The 27,336-nt window shown below is 42.6% G+C and overlaps 1 protein-coding gene across 1 annotated transcript in view; it reads right to left on the bottom strand.

The window, feature by feature from the left end:
* LOC135508828 (cadherin-13-like) overlaps positions 1-27,336 on the bottom strand; it is a 529,634-nt gene that overhangs the window by 62,100 nt on the left and 440,198 nt on the right. Inside the window, exons 8-9 of the mRNA XM_064929038.1 lie at positions 23,119-23,259; positions 5,517-5,699 (exon numbers count right to left, since the gene is read on the bottom strand). Of these exons, the coding sequence (XP_064785110.1) occupies positions 5,517-5,699; positions 23,119-23,259 (324 nt within the window). The remainder of the gene's footprint in view (positions 1-5,516; positions 5,700-23,118; positions 23,260-27,336) is intronic.

Here is a 27,336-nt window from a genome sequence, read left to right as displayed (position 1 = left end):
CAGTGAATAGGCCAGATTGTGTAGAAATATCACCATCCACCCTGCCTGTTATAATTAAGTGATAATGCCCGAGAAGCCTGTGTTTGGGGGATATATTGGCACGGGTGTTGTTAGGCCCAAGACCGTGCCAATATAACCTCCACACACCGACTTTGAGGGCATTATCACTTTAATACAACGGGTTACCAACATATTCAAATAATGATTGACATATTTTCATTAAAAGCACATTTTCATCCTTCCACAAGATATAGTCCCGACGCAAATCTAGGGTTGCTAGAGAAGTGACCCAGTCGTTCAGTCTTTTTGTTCTGTATCTATGGAAACAACCCAGTCGTTCATTCTAAATGTTCCATTGCCAAACTGGTTGGCAACGTTCTTATCCCTTGCTTGCTAGCTAGTCAACTACGGCTAACTTACAGTCACGTCAAAACAAAAAATTCAGACAGAATAACAGAAAAGTAACTGCATTTGCATTTGTTTAAGGTTTTTTCTAGTGACATTTATTTAGATTCATCCATAACAATGAGCTAATGAGGTGCGATTTTGCCTGGCATAGAGAATGTGCTCTCTCTTCAGGACACTGTTGTTCAGAGGAGCTAGTCAACAACACAGTTACAGGAACACAATCACTTCAAACTGAAGCTGGAAAGCTGCCAATTTGCTGCGTTCCGTTTGACCTTTTTTTCAATTGAATTTCTTTGTATATATCCATAAAAATGATGCCAGCTGATTCATGATTTCGACCGGCTGAGAGACACTGCCTGCCTGTCTGTCTCGTCCCGACACGTTCATTACTATGGGACAGCTGGAGATCGAATTTGAATATTGAAACAATGTTGCAAATGTCAGAGAGACAGACATTAAGGTTTATACAAATCTCTGTTAAACTAAATGTTAGTCTAAAAGAAATGGGAGATAATGTCTAGATGCTTTTTATAGTGGAGATCAAGTTTATACATTGCCTGGCCGGGCTGATGAGACAGTGGATTGTGCAGTCAGATGGAACAGAGTAAATAGGCATTTTAACGTCATAGATTTAGCTGGTGGTAACTTGTGGAAGGGACACCAGCTGGAATGCGGTTTTAACCAATCAGCATTCAAGATTAGACCTACCCGTTGTGTAATGATACCACAAACAATACATGTTTTAGCTCATTCATCATTAAGAGGATTGAGAGAGATAGGAGAGTCATTTGAGAGATAATTGAGAGATATTTGACCCTTTGATAAGCCCGGCCCCCTATACTATTGCAACCTTGGTCTAACATTTTCCAGGGAAGCCCAATTCCCCTTTCAAACCACTATAGCAGGGGTGTGAAACTCATTTTCCCCCAGGGGCCACAATCGGTGTTCACAGACTGCACTTAAATACTAATATATTTCCTTGCCATCAAAATCTGCAACAATGCATTGCTTTTGGAATTTCTGATGATCCCTGACTGTCTAGCTTTTGTCGCGATGACTGTTACCAAGCTGGACAGAGTGAAGAGACTGTAAATGTAGGTCCATTATTTTCAATTGACCCCATCCATTTTTAGACATGTTGTACTTTACTTAAAAAGGTCAAGTTTTTTCTGTGAGCCAATAGGGTAACCAAGGTAACCATGGAATGTTTTCCCCCAAGGCGAGCGGGGCCGTGACATTATATCTAATACTAACTGAGAGTATTGTTTTTTTTTATACAATCACAAAGCTGTCAAAGTGTGTTTGTTCTTAAAGAGTCAATTGAATGTCACACGTTATGTCATTTTGAATTTTGAATAGCTCCCCGTGTGTTTATGCTAGAGACTTACCTGTAGACCCTCTTTATGCCGACATGGGGCTTGTGAAAGCAGTGCTTTTCTACACATGGGAGGCTCTGAATGCACTGGGTATGAATTCAAAGCTATTAACCATTTTTGGAGCTAACAGTGCTCTCAAACTGTTTGCTGATGTCACCAGTAGATGAGAGAATTATATTCCTAATATAGCCAATTTACACTAGCTCGCCAATAGAGGGTTCCTACAGAAATTATTCACACCCCTTGACCTTTTCCACATTTTGTTGTGTTACAGACTGAATTTAAAATGGATTAAATTGTCACTGGCATACACACAATACCCCATAATGTCAAAGTGGAATTATGTTTATTTTTATTTTTATGTTCCACGAATTAATACAAAATGAATGAAAAGCTAAAATGTCTTGAGTCAATAAGTATTCAGCCGCTTTTTTATGACAGGCCTAAATAAATTCAGGAGTAAAAATGTTGCTTAACAAGTTACATAAGTTGCATGGACTCACTCTGTGTGCAGTAATAGTGTTTAACATGATTTTTGAATGACTACCTGATCTCTGTACCCCACACATACAATTATCTGCAAGGTCCCTCAATAGAGCGGTGAATGTCAAACACAGATTCAACCACAAAGACCAGGGAGGTTTTATAATGCCTCACAAAGAAGGGCACCTATTATTAGATGGGTAAATTATTTCTAAAAAAGCAGACACTGAATATCCCTGGTGAAGATATTAATTACACTTTGGATGGTTTATCAATACACCCAGCTACAACAAAGATACAGGTGTCCCTCCTAACTCAGTTGCCACTCAGGGATTTCACCATGATTCCAGTAGTGACTTTAAAACAATTACCGAGTTTAATGGCTGTGATAGAACACAACTGAGGATGGAACAACACCATTGTAATTACTCCACAAACAAACCTACTCTGAACAAAAATATAAATGCAACATTTAAAGTGTTGGTCCCAATGTTACATACTCAGAAAACGTCCATTTCTCTCAAATGTTGTGCATACATTTATTCACATCCCTTTTAGTGGGCATTTCTCCTTTGACAAGACCATCTATCCACCTGACAGGTGTGGAATTTCAAGAAGCTAAACAGCATGATCAGAACACATGTGCACCTTGTGCTTGGGACAATAAAAGGCCACTCTAAAATGTGCAGTTTTATCACACAACACAATGCCACAGATGTCTCAAGATTTGAGGGAGCGTGCAATTGGCATGCTGATTGCAGGAATGTCCAGCAGAGCTGTTGCCAGATAATTGATTCAATTCTCTACCATAAGCTGCCTCCAAAGTCGTTTTAGAGAATTTGGCAGTATGTTCAATAGTCCTCACAACCGCAGACCATGTGTATGTCATCGCGTGGGTGAGCGGTTTGGTGATGTCAACGTTGTGAACAGAATGCCCCATGGTGTCGGTAGGGTTATGGTATTGGCAGGCATGAGCTACGGACAACGAACACAATTGAAATTGATTGATGGCAATTTGAATGCACAGAGATACCATGACAAGATCCTGAGGCCCATTGTCGTACTATTCATCCGCCGCCATCACCTCATGTTTCAGCATGATACTGCATGACCCCATGTCGTTGTACACAATTCCTGGAAGCTGAAAATGCCCCAGTTCTTCCATAGCCTACATACTCACCAGACATGTCACCCACTGAGCATGTTTGGGATGCTCTGGATTGATGTATACGACAGCGTGTTCCAGTTCCTGTCAATATCCAGCAACTTTGCACAACCTTTGAAGAGGAGTGGGACAACATTCCACAGGCCACAATCAACAGCCCAATCAACTCTATGCAAAGGAAATGTGTCACGCTGCATAATGAAAATGGTGGTAACACCAGATACTGACTGGGATTCTGATCTATACCCCTACCTTTTTTGTATATGTATATCTGTATTCACAGTCATGTGAAGTCCATAGATAATGGCCAAATAAATGTATTTCAATTGACTGATGTCCTTATATGAACTGTAACTCTGTAAAATCGTTGAAATTGTTACATGTTGTGTTTATATTTTGGTTCAGTATAATTAACAGAGTGAAAAGAAGGACACCTGTTCAGAATAAAAGTATTCCAAAACATGCATCCTGTTTGCAACAAGGAAATAAAGTAATACTGCAAAAATGTGGCAAAGTGATAAATTTTTTGTCCTGAATAGAAAGTGTTATCTTTGGTGCAAATCCAATACAACATTACTGAGTACCACTCTCTATATTTTTAAGCATAGCGGTGGCTGCATCATGTCATGGGTATGCTTGTAATCTTTAAGGACTGTGGATTTTTCAGGATAAAATGGAGCTAAGCACAGGCAAAATCCCAGAGGAAAACCCGGTTCTGTCTGCTTAAAAACTAAAACACAAAGCCAAATGTACATTGGAGTTGCTTATCAAGAAGACAGTGAATGTTCCTGAATGGCTGAGTTATGGTTTTGACTTAAATGTAATTGAAATCTATGGCAAGACCTGATAATTGTTGTCTAGCAATGATCAACAATCAATTTGACAGAGCTTGAAGAATTTTGAAAAGAATAATGGGCAAATGTTGCAGAGACTTACCCAGAAAGAATCAACAGCTGTAATCACTGCCAAATGTGAATCTAACACGGTGTGAATACTTATGTAAATTAGATATTTCTTCATTTCATTTTCCCCAAAAAATTCAAACATTTCTAAAAACAAGTTTTTACTTTGTCATTACGGTTACTGTTTGTAGATGGGTGAGAGAAAAATATGTGTGTAATTCATTTTGAATTCAGGCTGCAACACAATAAAATGTGGAATAAGTCAAGGGCTGAATATGAATACTTTCTGAAGGCAACATACATTCAGAGAAAACGAATCAGCTAGCAATCAAGCAATGCAACAATAGTATAATTTCGGAATCAAAAAAGACTTCAACGGGCTCTGTATTTCAGGTGTCATAGTATTTAGGGTGTTCACTCAATGCTCTAGAATGTAGGGGGGAAATTGGTCAATTTTTGCTAATAAATGAATGTCAAAAAGTAGTTTTCTTTGCACTATGCCATTGTAAATCACATACAATTATTCATTAGTGTATTCTCTACAATATTACAACCTATATTATAACTATAATATAATGCTTGTACTTAACAGTGTTGATGAAATAAGAATGCTAGTTTGTTATGACCATTACTAGTTTAGATTGCGCCGTTCTTGGTTGTAGCTCTCCCATTTTTGGCATTGGGAGATGGCAACATTTGGAGGTGTTTCTACACTTTGGACCAATCAAAATCAACATGATACACTAATCATTTTCATTTTCATCTCCAGATCCTTGGCTTTCATTGGCTATATTGGTGATCAATCTAAGTTGAGAGGGACAATGGGAAAGACTCAGAAATACACCATGAAAACTGGAACAGATTGCTTTCATGAATGGTAGATATTGAAATTCAGTCTGCTAGCTTAGTAAATTACTTTAGGGGTAAACATCCTACATAGTTGTGAGTGCCCCTGTTGCACTGTTCAATTATTTAGCCATTTAAATCATGTATTTTTTTAATGAAAACTCTCAGTTTTTCCATTTCCCTCATCGGATCCATGGGTTTTAAACATAAGCTTATCTGAGGTGTTGGACTCGACGACAGTTGCTATCCACAGGAGCGCTGGAATTGGTTGCCCAAAATTCTGGGGCAGGGCTTAGCAAAGGGTCAATTGAGAGAACTTTAGGGCCCTGTGGTTACCTTGACAACAGAGAGCATGCCCTCGTTGTTGTCGGGGTTGGTTTGGATTTCGAAGTTCTGAGTGGGGTCACCGTTGATGATGGAGTAAATGGCTCGCCACGCCCCCGTCGCCGGGTCATCTCTGTCATCCACCGTCAGGTTGACCGCCACACCTGTGGAGCCCTCGTCCACATTGGCCTGGAACTGGAGGGACAGAGAGAGACAGAGGGATGAGACTGGTCAACACTTGTGTCATTATAGAGGTATTGAACTGGACACATAGAGACATCACTGGTTATCACACATTTATTATAAACAAGTGGTTTCTATTCAATGGCCTGGAACAAGACACACAGACATTACTGGTCAACACACATACAGATAGCAGACATACGTTCAACAAGGGAAATAGTTTGCAAAAGTAAGCTAAAGTTAACTAAGACATTCCATTTACTTTGTGGTAACTGCTTGTGGGTTCACCATAACATCTTGGAATGTTCATTCAAATCATTCAACAAATTGTTACTTACTGTAGTAACATGTTCAGCCTTTCAGTTGGACAGTGATTTAACCTTGATTTTAGGTTAAAAAACCAAGGTATTTTATCATTAACATCATCATCATCACCTCAGTGGACTTGGGACTGACAAGTGAGGAATAGAGTATGGTGTTTCACAAGATAGGTTGCCCAGTCTGAATCCCGCTCCTCTCGAATGTGACTCACATCTAGAGGCTATTAAAAGCATAACGTTTTATCTCACTTACATCATTTACATCTCTCAAGTGCAATTGAGTTGAATCCACTGTCAAACTCCTCTCCCTCCTCTCTCTGGAGCGGTTCAAGAGCTTCAAGTGTCCACATCACGAAGGCTCTATCATGATTCACACACACCAACACAGTCGTGAAGAGGGCAACACAACGCCTCTTCACGCTCAGGAGGCTGAAAAGATTTGGCATGGGCCCTCAGATCCTCAAAATGTTATACAGCTGCACCATTGAGAGCATCTTAACTGGCTGCATCACTGCTTGGTATGGCAACTGCTTGGCATCCGACCGCAAGGCATTACTGAGAGTAGTGCGTACGGCCCAGTACATCATGAGGCCGAGCTCCATGCTATCTAGGACCTCTACACCAGGCGGTGTCAGAGGAAGGCCCTAAAAATGTTCAAATACTCCAGCCACCCAAGTCAGACTGTTCTCTCTGCTACCGCACGGCAAGCTGTACCGTTGTACCAAATCTGGAACCAACAGGACCCTGAACAGCTTCTACCCACAAGCCATAAGACTGCTAAATAGTTTGTTAAATCGTTAACCAAATAGCTAGCTGGAGTATCTGCATTGACCTTTTTTGCATTCACTTTTTTGACTCGTGTCTAGAGTATATGTGGTCAGGGGGCACTGACACTGTGTCCCAAATTAAAATTAGAACTGACCAGGTGACTGACCAGTATGATCCCTTATTGATGTCACTTGTTAAATCCACTTCAATCATGTAGAAGAAGGCAGGTTAGAGAAGATGTTTTAAGCCTTCAGACAATTGAGACATGGATTGTGTATGTGTGCCTTTCAGCGGGTGAATGGGCAAGACAAAATATGTAAGTGCCTTTGAATGGGGTATGGTAGTAGGTTCCAGGCACACCAGTTTGTGTCAAGAACTGCAATGCTGGTATTTCACGCTCAACAGTTTCCCATGTGTATCAAGAATAGTCCACCACCCAACGGACATCCAATCAAATTGACACAACTGTGGAAAGCATTGTAGTCAACATGGGCCATCATCCCTGTGGAACGCTTTTAACACCTTTAACAACTAAATATTAGGAAGGTGTTCTTAATGTTTTGTACACTCAGTGTATGTTGTGACATTGGTGTAAAACCATAATCATCATCAAGTGATCCCCACCCTATTCCCTTTATAGTGCACTACTTTTGACCAGGGTACAAAAGGTGCCATTTGGGATGCAGACTATGTGTCTGTGAATGCCAGGTTAAGGGGGGCTGTACTGAGGCTGTCCAGGGTGAAGCAGCACTGAGATTGTCCAGGGGGAAGCAGCACTGAGACTGTCCGGGCTGAAGCAGCACTGAGGCTATCTGGAGTGAAGCAGCACTGAGGCTATCTGGAGTGAAGCAGCACTGAGGCTATCTGGAGTGAAGCAGCACTGAGGCTATCTGGAGTGAAGCAGCACTGAGATTGTCCGGGCTGAAGCAGCACTGAGATTGTCCGGGCTGAAGCAGCACTGAGGCTGTCCGGCTGAAGCAGCACTGAGGCTATCTGGAGTGAAGCAGCACTGATGCTATCTGGAGTGAAGCAGCAGCAGCTATCCATTTTTTATATGTAAGTCAGCAGGACTCAACCAACAAAAACTAGTTTGTGTGGAAAGAAAGAAATACAGACGTGCATGCATGCAAGTGAGCTCTATCCTATGCCCTTCCCACGGAATCTCCATTTGTTTCTCATTGTCACTCCTACCCTATTGTTGTAGAGAACCCTTAATCTGATTCATATCAGGAATGTATTCTGCTTGGCAGCCACTTTGTTGTAGTGTGCATTGTGAAGCAGAGGAATACTCTAGGAGCCTTAATGCATCTAGCCGAAAGCAATTCCCTCTCTCTCTGTCAGGACCATTATTGTATCACAGTTTACAGAGTAATCTATCAGGCACACAACGCCCTGTTTAAAGACAGTGCTGTGTTCCAGATGATGGTGTTTTCTGTCAGGATGGTATTTTGGGTCACAGATTACCGCTCGCTCTTCCCAACACCATGCATTGGTTGTTGGAACAGAGCCCTTTCAAAAGCAAACTTTACACAACTCAGTCATTTAGGCTACAGAGGACAGCAGCAAAATGTTCTTCTAAAGGAGAGAAAGGAAGAAAAAGAAACAGAGAAGAAGAGGGAAAGAAAAATATACCTGGGGTAACACAGCTAGTTTACAAACCCTATTCTAATGTTAAACCTCAAACGGCATCCTCAATGGGAGGGAACATGGCCTGTTGCTAAGCACCATGACATCCTGTTCTATGGCTGCTTTCCCCCTGTGATTACAACAGTTACACACTACTTACACGCTGATTAGCAGGATAGCAGGCTGCTGTAGCTGCAGACCAGACCTCAGCCTCCCTCCCTCCCCAAGAACCCCTGTGGATCGTAGCGCTGCGGCTGTGCGGTGCACCGCGGAGAGGGAACATGCCCATTCCACAGGCATAAGACAACCCACAAAAGCCATTACCACAGACAGAGCACGGAATCACGGATGTCCCACTGATCAGGGATCCCTGAAGAATTCTAATAATGAGCTGCCTTGAATATTCTTCTGCTTAAATAGTGTGGTGATTTTGTTGCAGGAGTAAATGGATAGCCACACTCCTCCAGTGATACTTTGAAACGGCCTCTACGAATAGTAAACAGGTTTTTGGGGTCCTTCTTCAAGGTGCATTGAAAGATTTGAGGAGGACAAATTGTTAAAAGCAAACACACACACACACACACACAGAGAGAAAGATCACTGGCCATTCGGGTTTCATTTAATCATCTCAAGCAGCCATGCGGTCAGAAGGATGTATTCAATCTCTGTCGCCCGTTACCACTGAGCCCCTGCCCTGCTACTGATAAGACCCCAATACCTCTGAGGACACAAAGTAACCAGTGGTGTGAGAGGATGAGGGAAATAACCACTAACTCAGACTGGCCCTGGTGTGTCATACACACACAGACAGGGTGTGTGTGTGCACGTGCGTGTGCGTGACCCTGGGTTCTTGTTTTGTGTTCTTGTGGTGTGTGTGTGTGTGTTCTTGTGTATATCGGAGAGAGAGACAAACAGACCCAGAGCCAGCCCCAGAACCAATTATAGAGCAAGGGAGCTCTGTTAACACACAGTGAAGGGATGACCAGGTCAGTAGAGGCCAAACCAGGGCAGTTCAGTGCAGGCCAGAGGAGAAACACATACACCCTCTGATTTAACTTAGCCGCCTGCTAGGGATTAGAGCCATACATTCACCAGCTGTCATATTGGGACTCATATCAGCTGACTGGATGATCCCATTGAGTTGACCTGCTGATAACAGTTTGACAGATCACAATAACAATGTCCTGTAACCTGACACAACTGTAGTTCAACAGACCATCAACAGATGAAGGAGGGAGGAAGCAGCCACTCTGAAATCCACCCACTGAGCAAAAATGGGCTGACTCAACGTTGTTTCCACGTCATCGCAACAAAGAAAATCAATGTGATGACGTTGAATCAATGTGGAAAACTGATTGAATTTGAAAAAAGGAATCAACGTAAGGGAATTTCGTATTTCTTTCACCCAAATTTTAACCTCAATTCTTTTCAAAAACTAAACGTTGAACTGATGTCTGTGTCCAGTGGGCAGAGATTGTCTTTAGGGCCATCATACAATGCATACTTCTTGTTCACTATGAAAATGGCCTGGCATATCTCTCTGTGCATTTCCCACTTGTTGCTGACAATGCATATTGATCTAATATGGGGATATAATTGGAGCAGGGGGTCAATATCAAACCTCATTAACACCACTTTGGAAATGACTTCCTATTTCTTTTCAACTTTTCCAATCATTCTACGCCAGCTGGCACTATGAGCCTGTTGGAAGCCAACGACCCTGAATGTATTGCCTTTGTTGAGATATCCACTCTATGTGCTGTCAATGACCACTGCCTGTCTGTCTGTCTGTCCCTGGCCTTCCTCTCCACATGTGGATAGGATATGGCGATTGGATGCTCATCCTGCATAAACGTTAATAAGTGGAGTGAAGAGGAGAAAGAAGATCTCTCTCTCCCACTTTCTGCTCACAGTGATAAAAAACTGTACCGTCACACAGTCATCATACTCATCTTTTTACACCTCAACCACCCCTCCTACTCGGCAGCCCACCATCCCCCCATCATCTGACAGACCACAGAAAAGAGAGATAAACTTACAGTGGTCCCGGACAGTCAGACAGAATGGCGTGTGAATTTAAATGTGGTTTGATTTGGTTGGTCTGACAGAGAGACAGCCATGCAGGGAGAGAGTACAGCAGAGCAGCTGTTCATTTGTCCTAATGGAAAGTGCTTTGTGACATCTCTGTGGCATCATAGATTGAGCTGACAGCAAACACACAGTGCCATGTCACTTTAGTCCCTGAGGAGACAACACTATTCCCCGAAGGAGCTGTGACATCACAGCAGAGGTGTAGACTCTTAAAGGGACAGTACGTCTTTCTACAGACAGTGTTGTTCTTTCTCTTTCTGCTGGCTGGCATCATCTGACCTGACTTCACAAAAAACAATTGAAAAGCCCCCAAAGAAAGATCCTATGCTTGAACTTGTATCGTTATTACTCTAGTTTGATACACTACTTTTGATAGGATGATTCATTTGAACAGTGCATGCTTCTTATTCACATCTGGGTAGGTAGCAGTACGTTGAGAGAAAATATTATCCTACATGCTAAAATATCATTATTCCCAGGCGCAAAATAAAAATCTTATTAATCTTTCAGCAGTTCTCTCTCTTACCCAGTCAGCTTGCTTATGAAAGCTGCTTATCTCATCTGATTGATGTGCATCCTTCAGACAGAATGAACACCTAAAATAGTTTGTGCGCAGACTCACTCACATGTGCACACACACACACACACACACACACACACACACACACACACACACACACACACACACACACACACACACACACACACACACACACACACACACACACACAATCTCTCTCCTACATACATGGGCCAAGGAAGTTAATGAGCATACCTGCACTATTATTACATTTGAAGAGCTCCAGCTCAAGCTGTTCCCATAGATACACTTCAGCTGAACATATGGCACATAAAACTGCCATTGCCTTTCAAATGTGATTAAGTTAACACAGTTAAATTGGCTCAAGCCATTGCATTTATCTAGAGAGTGAAATAACATCTATTCTCAACGACACTACATCATATACTGTAGCCAAACATCAAACATTTACAAGCTGTACTTTATACTCTGAACAATATACCTGCTTTAGAAATACTGCTCAATAATAACCTATCCTCACTCTTAACACCACTGACTCCCAACCACCCCTACAGCACATCCACGTCCACAAACACACCGCACACATACAGTACCAGCCAAAAGTTTGGACACACCTACTCATTCAACGGTTTTTCTTTATTTTTCAACATTGTAGAATAATAGTGAAGACATCAAAACTATGAAATAACACAAATGGAATCATGTAGTAACCCAAAAAGTTTTAAACAAATCAAAATACATTTTAGATTTTAGATTCTTCAAAGTAGCCACCCTTTGCCTTGATGACAACTTTGCAAACTCTTGGCATTCTCTCAACCAGCTTCATGAGGTAGTCACCTGGAATGTATTTCAATTAACAGGTGTGTCTTGTTGAAAGTTCATTTGTGGACTTTCTTTCCTTTTTAATGCGTTTGAGCCAATCCGTTGTGTTGTGACAAGGTAGAAGTGGTATACAGAAGATAGCCCTATTTGAGAAAATGATGTACAAACTACTGCCAACTCTTTCCTTAACCTCATGGAAAAGACAGGCACACAAAGAAGAAGTTCTACATCACACAACTAGGGTTGCAAAGCTACCGCTAATTTACCAAGGTTACCTGATGTCACACCCTGATCTGTTTCACCTGTCCTTGTGCTCGTCTCCACCTCCTCCAGGTGTCACCCATCTTCCTCATTATCCCCTGGGTATTTAAACCTGTGTTTTCTGTCTGTCTGTGCCAGATTGTCTTGTATGTTCCAAGTCAACCAGCGTGGTTTTTGCCGTTCTCCTGCCTTTTCTATTCTCTTTCGCTAGTCCTCTCGGTTTTGACCCTTGCCTGTTTTCTGGACCATTCTGCCTGCCCTGACCTCGAGCCTGCCTGCCCCACTGTACCTCTGAACCGGTTTTGACCTTTTGCCTGTTCACGGCCGTTCTCTTGCCTACCCCTTTTGGATTATTAATAAATATCAAAGACTCAAACCCTCTGCCTCCTGTGTCTGCATCTGGGTCTCGCCTTGTGCCCTCATACCGGAATCTTTGGTCATTTTGGTAATTAACAGGTAATATATGGCAATTTATGGTAACTTTGGTATTTCATACTTGAATAACTTTTTAAAAATGTATTCCTTTTTTAATCTGTGTTCATGAGTTTCTAGTGGATAGACCATATTGTTCAAGAGAAAATAGCCAAATTAATGAAAAAAGCATCTAATCAACAATGAACTCTGTACCTCTTCCAACTATTGACTTATTTTCTCAAGTATTGTCTTGCAGCAAAACATTTACAACAAAGATATATTGACATAGTAAAACAAATAAGTGCGTAAAAACAATAGGATATTTCATGCTGAAACCCTAAAAATAAACACTTGGTACTCACTGAGTTGATGGTACATACAGTTGAAGTCTGACGTTTACATACACCTTAGCCAAATACATTTAAACTCAGTTTTTCACAATTCCTGACATTTAATCCTAGTAAACATTCACTTTCTTAGGTCAGTTAGGATCACCACTTATTTTAAGAATGAAATGTCAGAATAATAGTAGAGAATTATTTATTTCAGCTTTTATTTCTTTCATCACATTCCCAGTGGGTCAGAAGTTTACATACACTCAATTAGTATTTGGTGGCATTGCCTTTAAATTGTTTAACATGGGTCAAACATTTTGGGTAGCCTTCCACAAGCTTCCCACAATAAGTTGGGTGAATTGAGTCAGGTGTGTCGGCCTCCTTGCTCGCACACGCTTTTTCAGTTCTGCCCACACATTTTCTATAGGATTGAGGTCAGGGCTTTGTGATGGCCACTCCATTACCTTGACTTTGTTGTCCTTAAGCCATTTTGTCACAACTTTGGAAGTATGCTTGGGGTCATTGTCCATTTGGAAGACCCATTTGCGACCAAGCTTTAACTTCCTGAATGTTGTCTTGAGAAGTTGCTTCAATATATCCACATAAATTTCCACCCTTATGATGCCATCAATTTTGAAGTGCACCATTCCCTCCTGCAGAAAAGCACCCCCGCAACATAATGCTGCCACCCCCGTGCTTCATGGTTTGGATGGTGTTCTTCGGCTTGCAAGCATCCACCTTTTTCCTCCAAACATAACGATGTTCATTATGGCCAAACAGTTCTCTTTTTTTCATCAGACCAGAGGAAATTTCTCCAAAAAGTACGATATTCGTCCCCATGTGCAGTTGCAAACCGTAGTCTGGCTTATTTATGGCGGTTTTGGAGCAGCGGCTTCTTCCTTGCTGAGTGACCTTTCAGGTTATGTCGTTATAGGACTCGTTTTACTGTGGATATAGATACTTTTATACCTGTTTCCTCCAGCATCTTCAAGGTCCTTTGCTGTTGTTCAGGGATTGATTTGCACTTTTCGCACTAAAGTACGTTCATTTCTAGGAGACAGAACCCTTCTCCTTCCTGAGCGGTATGATGGCTGCGTAGTCCCATGGTGTTTATACTTGCGTACTACTGTTTGTACAGATGAATGTGGTACCTTCAGGCATTTGGAAATTGCTCCCAAGGATGAACCAGCCTTGTGGAGGTCTACAACTTTTTTCTGCGGTCTTGGCTGATTTCTTTTGATTTTCCCATGATGTCAAGTAAGGAGGTACTGCGTTTGAAGGTAGGCCTTGAAATACATCCACAGGTACACCTCCAATTGACTCAAATGCAGTCAATTAGCCTATCAGAAGCTTCTAAAGCCATGACATCATATTCTGGAACTTTCAAAGCTGTTTTAAGGCACATTCAACTTAGTGTATGTAAACTTCTGACCCACTGGATTTGTGATACAGTGAAATAATCTGTCTGTAAACAATTGTTGGAAAAATGACTTGTGTCATGCACAAAGTAGATGTCCTAACCGACTTGCCAAAACTATAGTTTGTTAACAAGAAGTTTGTGGAGTGGTTGAAAAACGAGTTTTAATGACTCCAACCTAAGTGAATGTAAACTTCTGACTTCAACTGTAGATATGACCTTGTTTTACAGCTTTGTCATTCAATTTTTTATTTTAAAATCATCTTATTTTATTATTCTATACATTTGACATGTGATATGGTCACACAGAGGGCCAGTGATAATAAGGCCATCTGATAAATTCCAAAGGTACTGGTCGTTTAGAAAGTTTAAAGGTAATATACTTTCCCTTTGCGACCCTACTCAAATCCTTCTAAAGGCAGTGGTGGAAAAAGTACCCAATTGTCATACTTGAGTAAAAGTAAAGATAATAGAAATGATAGAAAATGACTTAATAGAAAATGACTTAAGTAAAAGTGAAAGTCACCCAGTAAAATACTAGTTCAGTGAAAGTCTAAAAGTATTGGGTTTAAAATATACTTCATTTATAATTTTAATACTTATTTTTAAATTCCTTATATTAAGCAAACCAGTATGGCACAATTGTTAGTGTTTTTTAAATTTACGGTTAGCCAGGGACACACACCAACATTCAGAAACAAAGCATTTGTGTTTAGTGAGTCACCAGATCAGAGGCAGTAGGGGTGACCAGGGATGTTCTCTTGATAAGCGTATGAATTGGACCATTTCTGTCCTGCTAAGCATTCAAAATGTAACAAGTACTTTTGGGTGTCGAGGAAAATGTGTGGAGTAAAACCAACAATATTTTCTTCAGGAACGTAGTGAATTAAAAGTAGTCAAAAATATAAATAGTAAAGTGCAGGTACCAAAAAAAATGACTTTAAAGTACTTTTACTTCAGTTCTTTACACCACTGCTAGAAAGTCACGTCTAGTGAAAGAGTGTCAACCGTTCCTAGGGACTGGAGCTAAAATGCAGCCTTTCTACTCTCACTTCACTTCAAATCAAATCCATTTTATTTGTCACATGCGACAAATACAACAGGTGCAGACTTTACTGTGAAATGCTTAGTTACCAGCCCTTTCCCAACAATGCAGATTTAAAAAGTAAGAAAATTAGCAAAGAAAAATGTAAAATAGTAACACATTAACTATATTGTATAAAAGGAGATGTTGTACCCCTGCACATTGGCTCTGCACAAGGTAGTTGAGGTAATATGTACATGTAGGTAGGGGTAAAAGTGACTAGGCAATAAGGATAGATAAACAGAGTAGCGTGTGTGTGTGTGTGTGTGTGTGTGTGTGTGTGTGTGTGTGTGTGTGTGTGTGTGTGTGTGTGTGTGTGTGTGTGTGTGTGTGTGTGTGTGTGTGTGTGTGTGTGTGTGGACAGAGTCAAGTGTATGTGTGTATAGCGTCAGTGCAAGAGAGTCAGTGCAAAGAAATGGTCAAGGCAAATAGCCTGGGTAGCAATGTGATTAACTGTTCAGCTGACTTATGGTTTTGGGGTAGAAGCTGTTCAGGGGCCTTTTGATCACAGACTTGGTGCTCCAGTACTTGCCGTGCAGTAGCAGAGTGAACAGTCTATGGCTTGGGTGGCTAGAGTCAATTTTCTGGGCCTTCCTCTGACACCGCCTGGTATAGAGGTCATGGAAGGCAGGGATATTGGCCCCACCCTCTGTAGCACCTTGTCGCCGGATGCCAAGCAGTTACCATACCAAGCGGTGATGCAGCCAGTCAAGAGATGGCGCTGCAGTAGACTTGAAACTTAATCTGAGAAGTTTCAAGTCTACTCATCTGAGATGAGGCCAGCATGATGAGTTAGGCTCAGGTCCTTTCTTTCCTCTCCTTTCTCTTCAACTCTCTCCTTTGGCCCCCTCTCTCTCTTTCGCTCTCTCCTCATTCACTCACTTCTCTTCTACCCTTCACCTCTATCTTTGAATGGAGTAATAATGATATACTTTCTTTAGGAATGTAGTGAGGTAAAAGTAGTCAAAAATATAAATAGTAAAGTAAAGCACAGATACCCCAGAAACTACTTAAGTAGTATTTTAAAGTATTTTTACATAAGTACTTTACACCACTGGCTACAGTTTGCCACCATGTAGTGTAAAAGTGCTCAGTGGGAATGCCCTTAAGAGCTCCACTAAATGAGTGACAACATGGAGGGAAGACAACAACCTTAATATGATTTAGTTTGAGATTTAGTCTAAACACCCTCTAGGCACAGAGTATGTAAATTATGTTAGAACAAAGTTCAGAAATAAAGCTTATTGACTATCCACTTGCTGAAAAACTGTTATATTTTGAATGTCAGATAAGGATCAGCTATGGTTTAAGGCAATAACAGCAACTACAATATTTAACTGAATGAAACCGGAGATGACATACCGAAGATAACAACACGCAAATGGCCCTCAATGTTCCATGCTTTGTGACAAAGGGAAAAGGCATACTGACTGGATGATGAAAGGTCCAGAAAGGTCCAGAAAGGTCTATTACAGTCCAACAATGTTGGATGCTTACATATACATTACTCATTTTACGAATGGATAGCCTGTAGAGATGCTTAGTCACATCCCTTGAAATGTGAACTTGTGGTATCATCCAAATAAAATGTGTAACTTCATGAAATGGTACAGAATGACTAAGTTGTTGGTGATAGGTCTGTATTTGAAAACTAGAGAAACCAAAAGGCTATGAGCTATTTGAATGGGGACCCTTCAGTGCTCCCTGAAGAGGTGTCTTCTGTTCTCCTCTCCATGCTTCAGACCTGAAGGACGAACAATCCACTCAAGTGTTCATACACTCGAGCCATTTTCAGGAGGTCCTATCATGCCGCATACTGTCCGCCTGCCAAATCATGTCCCCCCCATGCGTCACAATGGGATTCAATTCACTTTTAGCGTCCGTGGCTACGTCAATGGTGTGATGAGCTAATGCGTCCCATTTTGGAGGACATTATATCCAAGTGGATGTTCTTGTCATCTGTGCTATGTAAACAAAGTTGATGTGTTCTGTGACAATTGTGGTGCTAAAACACATTTTGTTTAGCTTAAGCACCCCTTTATGTCTGTCTGAGAGTCTGGTAGAATGAGAGGTTACCTATTCATCTCAACATCTAAATGACATGATGAGATCCATGGATTGCACATCTCTTCATACACAATTATTTAAAATAATTGTTATACACCCCATGGTCTCCTACCATGACCAATGGACTCTCATGCCAAATGGCTTCTCTTGTCTGAATATGATAGAGAAAGGGAAGGCTACGCCAAATGTATTGACTCTCTTATCTACCTTGATAGGTTATACCCAAGGACAATAGCAAATCTGATGTATTTGGATATCTTTGTCAGCACAAAGGATTCAGGCAGAAACAACGAAGGCATTTGAAGTGGTCCTAACCCCAGAATCCCTCCTGCCTCCTCTCTATCACTCTCTTCTCTCACACAGACATAGACCATTCCACCCCAGCTACAGACAGACATTCCCAGACAAACAGATATCTCTGAGCTAGTGGAGCAATCATGCAGCCCAGTTCTAATCCCTGACACACGTATGGCAGCCTTCAGTGAGACACAGCACAGCCCTGATAGAGAGCCCAGCCTGGCCCTGGGTTGGACAGACCTCCATGTCTCAGCCATCACTGTTAATATCATTATCATTTGGACGGCGGGCATATTCTCCTGTCACCACAGGGGAGCGAGGGCATGGATTGGCTGTCAGTCTCCCTGAGTGGTAAGACTGATAAGCCAGATCAGTGGCTGCTATGGGACAATGGAACGGGCTAGTCAGAAATTAGATGCCAGTTATCATCCAGGGCCAGAGGGGGGTGAGATGGGAGTGGGGGGGTGGCAGGTGTACATTTTCCCCTTGTACCAGGCAGCAGTGTCACCAGCCTCTCCTTTCTGTGTCACCACAGACTTTAGTTAGAGAGACATCAGGACAAGTAGAGATTATGTCATGGGGGCTGATACTGGGTGTATAACCTTTCCTTATTTGTGTTTTAGTGCTGTGTATCAGTGGTCAGTGCTGTACTGGAGTAGCAGTTAGACAAGAGGTCAAACAGTGATCAAGGCTGACATGTATAGTGAAAGGGATAGTCCGAGTCCCCTGGTCAGTAAATGGCATTGGTCAGTAAACACACATACAGACAATACCCAATTACATACACTGTGTGGAGTAGCTAGTTGTGGTATTGGTTGGTGTTCTATTTTTACACTATGCGGCCCAAATAGGAACAAGGTTCAACAGAAGTATCGGTCAAATATGCTGCTTAGAAATTAGCACAGTATTAGGTTATAGAATACATACATAATGTAAGACAATATACGCCTATGGTGTACTGCTGTTGGTTTTCATCAGGAGTGGTATTAATCTCCTACTATCAAGCATACATATTCATTCTTTAAATGAATCAGGCGATTCCCAATCATCTTTGCTTGTTTCCACTCTTATAAAAATTGGATTAGTTAATCAATGTGGAGCCCAATCCCCTAAAGATGCTTCACAGAATGCAATAAATTCCCAAGTATGAAAGAGCAACTTGGTCTTAGATGAAACATTTTTGGATTACACAGGGTCCTCAGAGAAACTTTGTAAAGAGAATATCAGTGCAGCTCGACAGAATCATGAGTGTGTGTATAGAATCTGTATGCACCTACCGATGGCCAGTACATGGTCTAAGTAAACCAGGAACACTATGATAGGTTTACCACTGACTCACCTACTGTAGACTTTCCATCATTAAGAGACATGAAACAGTTCTGTTCTATGATGACCCCAGCCTGCCTTCCAGCTACAGGAGACAGCACCTGTGTGAGTCAATTTCACTCAGAATCTCTAATGAGTTAGAATCTATCTGAACGTGGTAACTGCATTTCAGGGGGATGTTTCACACAGTGTAAGAGAGAAACACAGAGGAAAAAATGAATCCAACTGAACGTCGTCTTTTGAATGGTGTTTACAGAGCAGTAGAGGATGTGTGATCCCTTACAAGCCATGTTTGTCTTTGGGGAGCTTTATTATATCTCACTACTCTAAAGTCTATTTCAACAGCATGGGGGGGAGGCAGGGTACATTGTGGATCCCAACTGGTTGACTTAGGCTCATCTTCAAGTAGACAACAGTGTTGTGGAGTCATGCCAACACTTTATCAGCACCTATGCGTTCTGGAGGGTAGGCAGCCTAGCTCTTCTCCGCTTGATGAATAATGAAAGGTAAACCAGAACATGTCTTCCTCTCTGCTTGAACGCAGCACAGACAGGAGATGCTTTTATTTTCTATTAGAAATGATGTTGATCGACAGAGTTTTCAGTTGGAAAACATTCAATATAATATCCGGAAGGATCTCATTGGGTACACTGGTTTAATCAATGTTGTTTCCACGTCGTTTCAATGAAGTGACGTTGAACCAACATGGAATAGACATTGAATTGCCATCTGTGCCCAGTGGGATCTATTATTTAAAAAGGTTTTCCAAGAGAGTGGAATTCAATATCTATGAATGTGCTCACATTCACATAACCATGCCCACTCATGGACACCCACACGCACAATAGTATGAAGTCATAAGAGATGATTCATGATTCCAGGTTAGAGGCTGCTGAGCAGGTTGAGGACTTTAAGCTTAGCGACTTAAATGGCTATGTTAAAAAAATAAAAATAAAAAAAACATTTCTCCACGCTGTTTAATGGATCCCCAGAAGAAAGATGGAAGACATTAAGTGAGGACAGGGACAGAGTGCACTCAGCATGGCCCCGGCATGCCTCCTCAGCCGGAACATTTCAGTGTGAAGATCCACTTCTTACAACGCTTCCCTGACACCGCAATGCATCATGGGAGCCAGCCTGGCGGAAGTTCAAGGTGATGTGTCTCGAACCCTGACAACAGCGCTGGGCATTTCCATTAAAAACCACACAACTCAACATTACGACCTCTGCTTAAGGGCCTAATGCCTTTTTCTTCACCTCAAGAAAAAGAAAAACACAACAGTTGCAGTTTTTAGAAAAACGCAACAGTTGCAGTTTTTGACAAATGCATCATGAGTTTGCACAAACAGGTAAATAGGTTAAGTTTGTTAAGTGCAGTTTTCTGTGTGCACTAAGATCCTGAAAAATAGAGACAGTGTGGCTGGTGGGTAATGAGGTTGATAGAGTAGGTTCAATCAGTAAGGCAGTCTGAATGGCTTGCTCCTTCCTCCCGTAAGCATGACATATTCACATTGTTTCCTTTCCATGGGCGCAGCAGGAATTTATATCCGTTGTCGATATGTTCTCATCAACAGCACAGTGTCATGTCACTTTTACTATATCAATTAGCCACGTGCAGAATGTCAATCACCTATTACCCTATGGCCAATGAGCGCAGCTGAATAATGCAACTTTACCACTTGCTAAACAAGTCATGGGCATACCTGGGCAATAAGGACCTTAACTCTCTTTCCACCAATGGTTCTCTCACTTACGTCTTACAGCAGAAGGTTCACAGCAGACTCATCCACATCCTCTCTGTTCAGATACATTGACATACCTTTGCCTATCGTGGCTTATTGCGTAGTTACTTTTGTTGTCTTTGTTGTAGCTTTACCGTAAAGTGGTGCTTTGTAATAGCACTGTTATTTTATCAAATCATTGTTTTCAGTGGGGAATAGTTCATTCATGCTGCTTGAGCTCAGTACGCTAATTTTCTCATCACTCTAGGCATTTTCATAAATATTCATTCATTGGCGGTCATACCACAACTACTGGTAGCAATCAGATATCTCCCTTCATGCTTGTATCTTCCCAAAAGCATGATTAGGCTGGTCGGCTATCAGTCTAACGCACACAATGTCAAAGTCACTTGCGTGATTATCGTTCATTGGTTGTCGCACAGTCATGCCACTGATAGCTTGGGCCTGGCGCAACTTCTATAACAATCTCTTGTCACTAAACGTGTTGTTGATGAACATCATGCCTCTTGTCTTTGAAGTCTCGTAGTTAACAGCCAAAGTAGTTCAGCGCGAACTGTGCTGCTTTCCACATCTGGGGCCAGTGCTTCAAGATTACTTGAGTGCTCATTCAACGATTTTGGATTTCCATGACTGCCTTGAGTTAATGATTTGTTAAATCGTATATTCATTCGGAAAGCATTGCATGCTCTGGTGCATTCATTTTCAAAAGGGTGAGCAAACATCAGGATCTTGCTAACTCATAGCTGTTCTCTTCAACGTTGGCTCCACGTAGGGCGTATTTGATCACTCTCCTATATGTTCTTTTTACATGCTCACTAAGAACTGCTCTCTTCTGACCAATGGGAATACATCTTGTGATGTACTTAAAGGAAGGACTCGTTTCTCTCAGATTCAGATCAATTTTATAATCCCACCAGGATGAGTACTGTCCTGTAAAAGGCTTTCAAGTTTTAGGAGGATGCGTTTTGTGTACAAGTTGGAGGCTGATTCTTGATCTATACCAATTATCCTTCCCGCCGTATTAATCAAGCGCTGAAGCTTGACTTGGTCTTGCACTCGCATGTTTCTGAACACGCATATCAGACCAAAGGACAGCACACTATGCAGGACAGATTTATAGAACATTTGTAAGATATGACTTTCGACAATAAAATGGTTCAGTTTGCGTTAAAAAAACATTATCTGTTGAAATGTCTTTATCTTTGCAAAGACACAGTCATTGAAGTTCAGTTTATTATCTATTTTGATATTTCTCAATTGCGTCTTACAGCAAAAGGCTCACAGCCGACCCTTCACTTCCCCAATGCCACCAGCTGATCATCGGATCCTCTTTCTCACAGATGGGGGAGTGGTTTTGATGCCAGCTACCCCCCGCATAGGGCTACCGGCATCACAGCATCTGGCTCAGAGGATCATCCCTCGGGGACGAGGCCCCTCCCCAAACTATTTTAATTCCTTTTCATACTTTCATGTTGTCTTTGTTGTTCATTCGGTTAGCCTAACCTCGATTGTATTGGGTTACGGGTGCTATACAGGGTTTCTACTTGAGCCTTGAGCCTGTATTGACAAAGGAAACCAACACCATGATCATAGCAGCGTAAACTCACAGACACACTCCCTTATCTCCCTTGTGCACCCATACCACCTGACTACTGTGATGTGTTGTTCATTACATGTGAACACACACACACACACACTCATACACTCATACACTCACACACAGTCTCACACACACACACAGTCTCACACACAAACATAAATAAACACACACGCACAGGCCAGCGACTGATGTGCACTATGCCTTTCCTAGGGCAGGCTTCGAGAATTATAACACAATCATTTTAAATGGAAAAGCAGAGGTCAGGGAGGATAACTGGTTGATTGCTGGTATGTGTGTGTTTATGTGTGTGAAACCTACTCCATCACCCGTATGTGAATCACGCCCGTCACCAGCTGCGTCTGCGATTACAGTGATAGATGTGACTGGGGCTGTTTTTCTCCAAGGTCTGTCTATCTGACTGAGGAGTGATGGTCTCTGCTGGGACTGGAGGACTACAAGGACTGGTGAACCTGCCTGCAGAACAGGGGCACTAGAAAGGGAGGATGATAGCAGTAGAAGTGGTCCCATCTCAAGACCTCACTATTTACTTTGTTATATAACTCAATACACACACTAGTCTGTATGACAACTCCATTTGGTCATCATTACACTGAGTTTATTTGACATTTATCCACCTTTGGACAACAATGAGGACAGGGGCCAAGTGACAGAGTACAGGGAATAGGGGTGCGGGGAACAGGCAGCAGTGCAGGTACTCACCAGTGAGTGGGTGAACTCTGGGGCGTGGTCGTTCTTGTCTGTGATGGTGATGGTTGCCGTGGCTGTTCCTGTCAGTCCCACGTCTCTTCCCTTCATGTCCTGGGCTACGATCTCCAGCTCGTACTGCGTGGTGGGCAGCGTCTGGAGGGACAAACACACAGATACACACAGGGTCATAAAGCCTGTCATTGTCAACCATTCATTTCAGGGGTTATACACAACACAATCATCATTAGGCACAGGATTCGTTGAGGGAGATCAAATGAATCCACTGAGTACAAAATGCTAACAAATTATTGACTGACTGACTGAGAAAAAGCAATTAAGATGCAGTTGAGACTGCATGATTGTAACGTTGGTGTGTATTCATTTCAGAGCAAGCGTATTATAGATCTTCTCAGAACCAAGTAGAGTTGCTAGTATGGTTTCCTGTCTGGGGGTGGTAGTGCAGTACTCTGTGGGTGACTGTACATCTCCAACATGACAACCTTTTCCTAATATATATTTAAATAGAACTAAGCAGATGTCAAGTGTCTGTTATAATCGAAGCGCATCACATTATAGAAATCAACACACACCCACATCATCTCTTGACAAAGTCAGGCATCCAGGTCTTGTGTAAACCAGATGAAACAATGTACAGTCTGTGCCGAACACCTTTCAGCACACATGATTGCAAATAGAGGTATGGAAGTATGACAGACAGCAGTTTATGTTTACGCTTTTTGAAATAGCCAGGGGGGTGGGTCGTTTCAATGTGTCTCCTTCAATGACTCAGAAGACATGAAGTTAAAAAGTTAAGCGTTAACATTTTTATTTACATTTTCTGTAGACTCCCAGCTTTCACTTATTTAACTACTACTTCCGGTTCCGGGTTGGAGCGAGCGGTCGCATCTACACTTCGGTCCGCAGGTAGTATAACTTTTCATTACATTTTCATTACATTTCATTATAGTACAACGGTTTGATTTGTCTAATCTTAGCAATTCCTTCTTAGCTAGCTACATAGCCGTCTTTGTATCAAAGATAATTGCGTAATTAACGTATTTCGTCGTCCTAACGTAGTCTACACTGCTATCTGCTATCTGCCCAGCAGCTAGCTAATCGTCCACCGTCTACCAGCACTGTAGAAACTATTACACTCAACTGAACGACTCGATTAGTGTAGTGTTAGCTAGCTACATAGTTGTCTTTGCTGTCTTCGTATCCAAGATAATTGTGTAGTTTAGAGTGTGTAGACTTAGAGTGATTATCTTAATTTACCGAGGTTAGCTAGCCAGCTATTTGTCGTCCTTAACGTAGGAGATACTGCTAGCTAGCTAGCCAACAGCTAGCCAACGTCTACCGAATAAGAACTTCAACAACCCGGTCAACATTCCGCTTCGCTCCACAGGTAGTATCACATTTTCATTTCACTTCATTACAGTACAATGGTTTGATTTGTTTGATCGTAGCTAGCTAGCTACACAGCCGTCTTTGTATCTAAGACAATTGTGTAGTCTAGAGCGATTTTCTAGGTTAGCTAGCCAGCTATTGTCGTTCTTTTAACGTAACGTAACGTAATCAACACTGCTAGCTAGCCAGCTAGCCCCCGAATAGCAGCACTGTAGAAACTATTACACTCGACGGAACGACTTGATTAGTGTAGTGTCAACAACGCAGCCACTGCCTGCTAGCCTACTCCAGCAGTACTGTATCATTTCAATCATTTTAGTCAATAAGATTCTTGCTACGTAAGCTTAACTTTCTGCACATTCGAGACGTGTAGTCCACTTGTCATTCCAATCTCCTTTGCATTAGCGTAGCCTCTTCTGTAGCCTGTCAACTATGTGTCTATCTATCCCTGTTCTCTGCTCTCTGCACAGACCATACAAACGCTCCACACCGCGTGGCCGCCCTAATCTGGTGGTCCCTGCGCGCACGACCCACGTGGAGTTCCAGGTCTCCGGTAGCCTCTGGAACTGCCGATCTGCGCCCAACAAGGCAGAGTTCATCTCAGCCTATGCCTCCCTCCAGTCCCTCGACTTCTTGGCACTGACGGAAACATGGATCACCACAGATAACACTGCTACTCCTACTGCTCTCTCTTCGTCCGCCCACGTGTTCTCGCACACCCCGAGAGCTTCTGGTCAGCGGGGTGGTGGCACCGGGATCCTCATCTCTCCCAAGTGGTCATTCTCTCTTTCTCCCCTTACCCATCTGTCTATCGCCTCCTTTGAATTCCATGCTGTCACAGTTACCAGCCCTTTCAAGCTTAACATCCTTATCATTTATCGCCCTCCAGGTTCCTCGGAGAGTTCATCAATGAGCTTGATGCCTTGATAAGCTCCTTTCCTGAGGACGGCTCACCTCTCACAGTCCTGGGCGACTTTAACCTCCCCACGTCTACCTTTGACTCATTCCTCTCTGCCTCCTTATTTCCACTTCTCTCCTCTTTTGACCTCACCCTCTGACCTTCCCCCCCTACTCACAAGGCAGGCAATACGCTCGACCTCATCTTTACTAGATGCTGTTCTTCCACTAACCTCATTGCAACTCCCCTCCAAGTCTCCGACCACTACCTTGTATCCTTTTCCCTCTCGCTCTCATCCAACACTTCCCACACTGCCCCTACTCGGATGGTATCGCGCCGTCCCAACCTTCGCTCTCTCTCCCCCCTTTCAACTCTCTCCTCTTCCATCCTATCATCTCTTCCCTCTGCTCATACCTTCTCCAACCTATCTCCTGATTCTGCCTCCTCAACCCTCCTCTCTTCCCTTTCTGCATCCTTTGACTCTCTATGTCCCCTATCCTCCAGGCCGGCTCGGTCCTCCCCTCCCGCTCCGTGGCTCGACGACTCATTGCGAGCTCACAGAACAGTGCTCCGGGCAGCCGAGCGGAAATGGAGGAAAACTCGTCTCTCGCTGTTGGCTGGGCTCCCTGCCTGTGCCATTAAACCCCTACAACTCATCCAGAACGCCGCAGCCCGTCTGGTGTTCAACCTTCCCAAGTTCTCTCACGTCACCCCGCTCCTCCGCTCTCTCCACTGGCTTCCAGTTGAAGCTCGCATCCGCTACAAGACCATGGTGCTTGCCTACGGAGCTGTGAGGGGAACGGCACCACAGTACCTCCAGGCTCTGATCAGGCCCTACACCCAAACAAGGGCACTGCGTTCATCCACCTCTGGCCTGCTCGCCTCCCTACCACTGAGGAAGTACAGTTCCCGCTCAGCCCAGTCAAAACTGTTAGCTGCTCTGGCTCCCCAATGGTGGAACAAACTCCCTCACGACGCCAGGACAGCGGAGTCAATCACCACCTTCCGGAGACACCTGAAACCCCACCTCTTCAAGGAATACTTAGGATAGGATAAAGTAATCCTTCTCACCCCCCCCCCCTTAAATGATTTAGATGCACTATTGTAAAGTGGCTGTTCCACTGGATGTCAGAAGGTGAATTCACCAATTTGTAAGTCGCTCTGGATAAGAGCGTCTGCTAAATGACTTAAATGTAAAAATGTAAATGTAACTAGGCAAGTCAGCTAAGAACAAGTTCTTATTTACAGCAACGACCTAGGAACAGTGGGTTAACTGCCTTGTTCAGGGCAGAACAACATATTTTTACCTTGTCAGCTCAGGGATTCAATCTTGCAACCTTGCGGTTACTGGCCCAACGGTTACTGGCTCTAACCACTCGGCTACCCGCCACCCTCATGATGAGCTACATTAAAAGAAAAGGGATACTCTTTGGAGCTTGGCCTTCCCACGTAATTCTAAGGTGAGCAAAGGCAGTGGGGAGGGACCCTGGAGGACAGACGCTGGCCAGGCGTTAGAATAAGTTGGAGAAGTGGAGTGTGATTGAGGTGCAGGTTACAAGTCCAGTTCAATTTGGGATACGAAGCTGTGCATACAGCATAGATTATTTGATTGCAACTTTACAAAGCAAAGTGTATTCATCATTTTCAGAATCACAATACTAATATGTCATCCATCTGTTTCACTAAACACTCACACAAGCCCACATCTCGGCATCTCCTCTCTCTCTTACCCACAATGCACCACACCACACCCTCCCATCTTCATCTCCCTTCCCTGCCAGCTCGGATCACCACAGCACATCAGTCACTAAAAGGCACTATGAGATGAAGCTATACAATCTATTCACAGAAATATTTCAAAGCAAAGACATCATTACTATACTATACCATTCATTTTCATTCTGTAATGAAATTGAGAGTCATGA

The sequence above is a fragment of the Oncorhynchus masou genome, chromosome 22 (genome assembly GCF_036934945.1).
Source record: "Oncorhynchus masou masou isolate Uvic2021 chromosome 22, UVic_Omas_1.1, whole genome shotgun sequence".
In the NCBI taxonomy this organism is placed as follows: Eukaryota; Metazoa; Chordata; class Actinopteri; order Salmoniformes; family Salmonidae; genus Oncorhynchus; species Oncorhynchus masou.
Note: the sequence above shows the minus strand (reverse complement) of the source record. Positions and strands in the feature narration are given on the sequence as shown.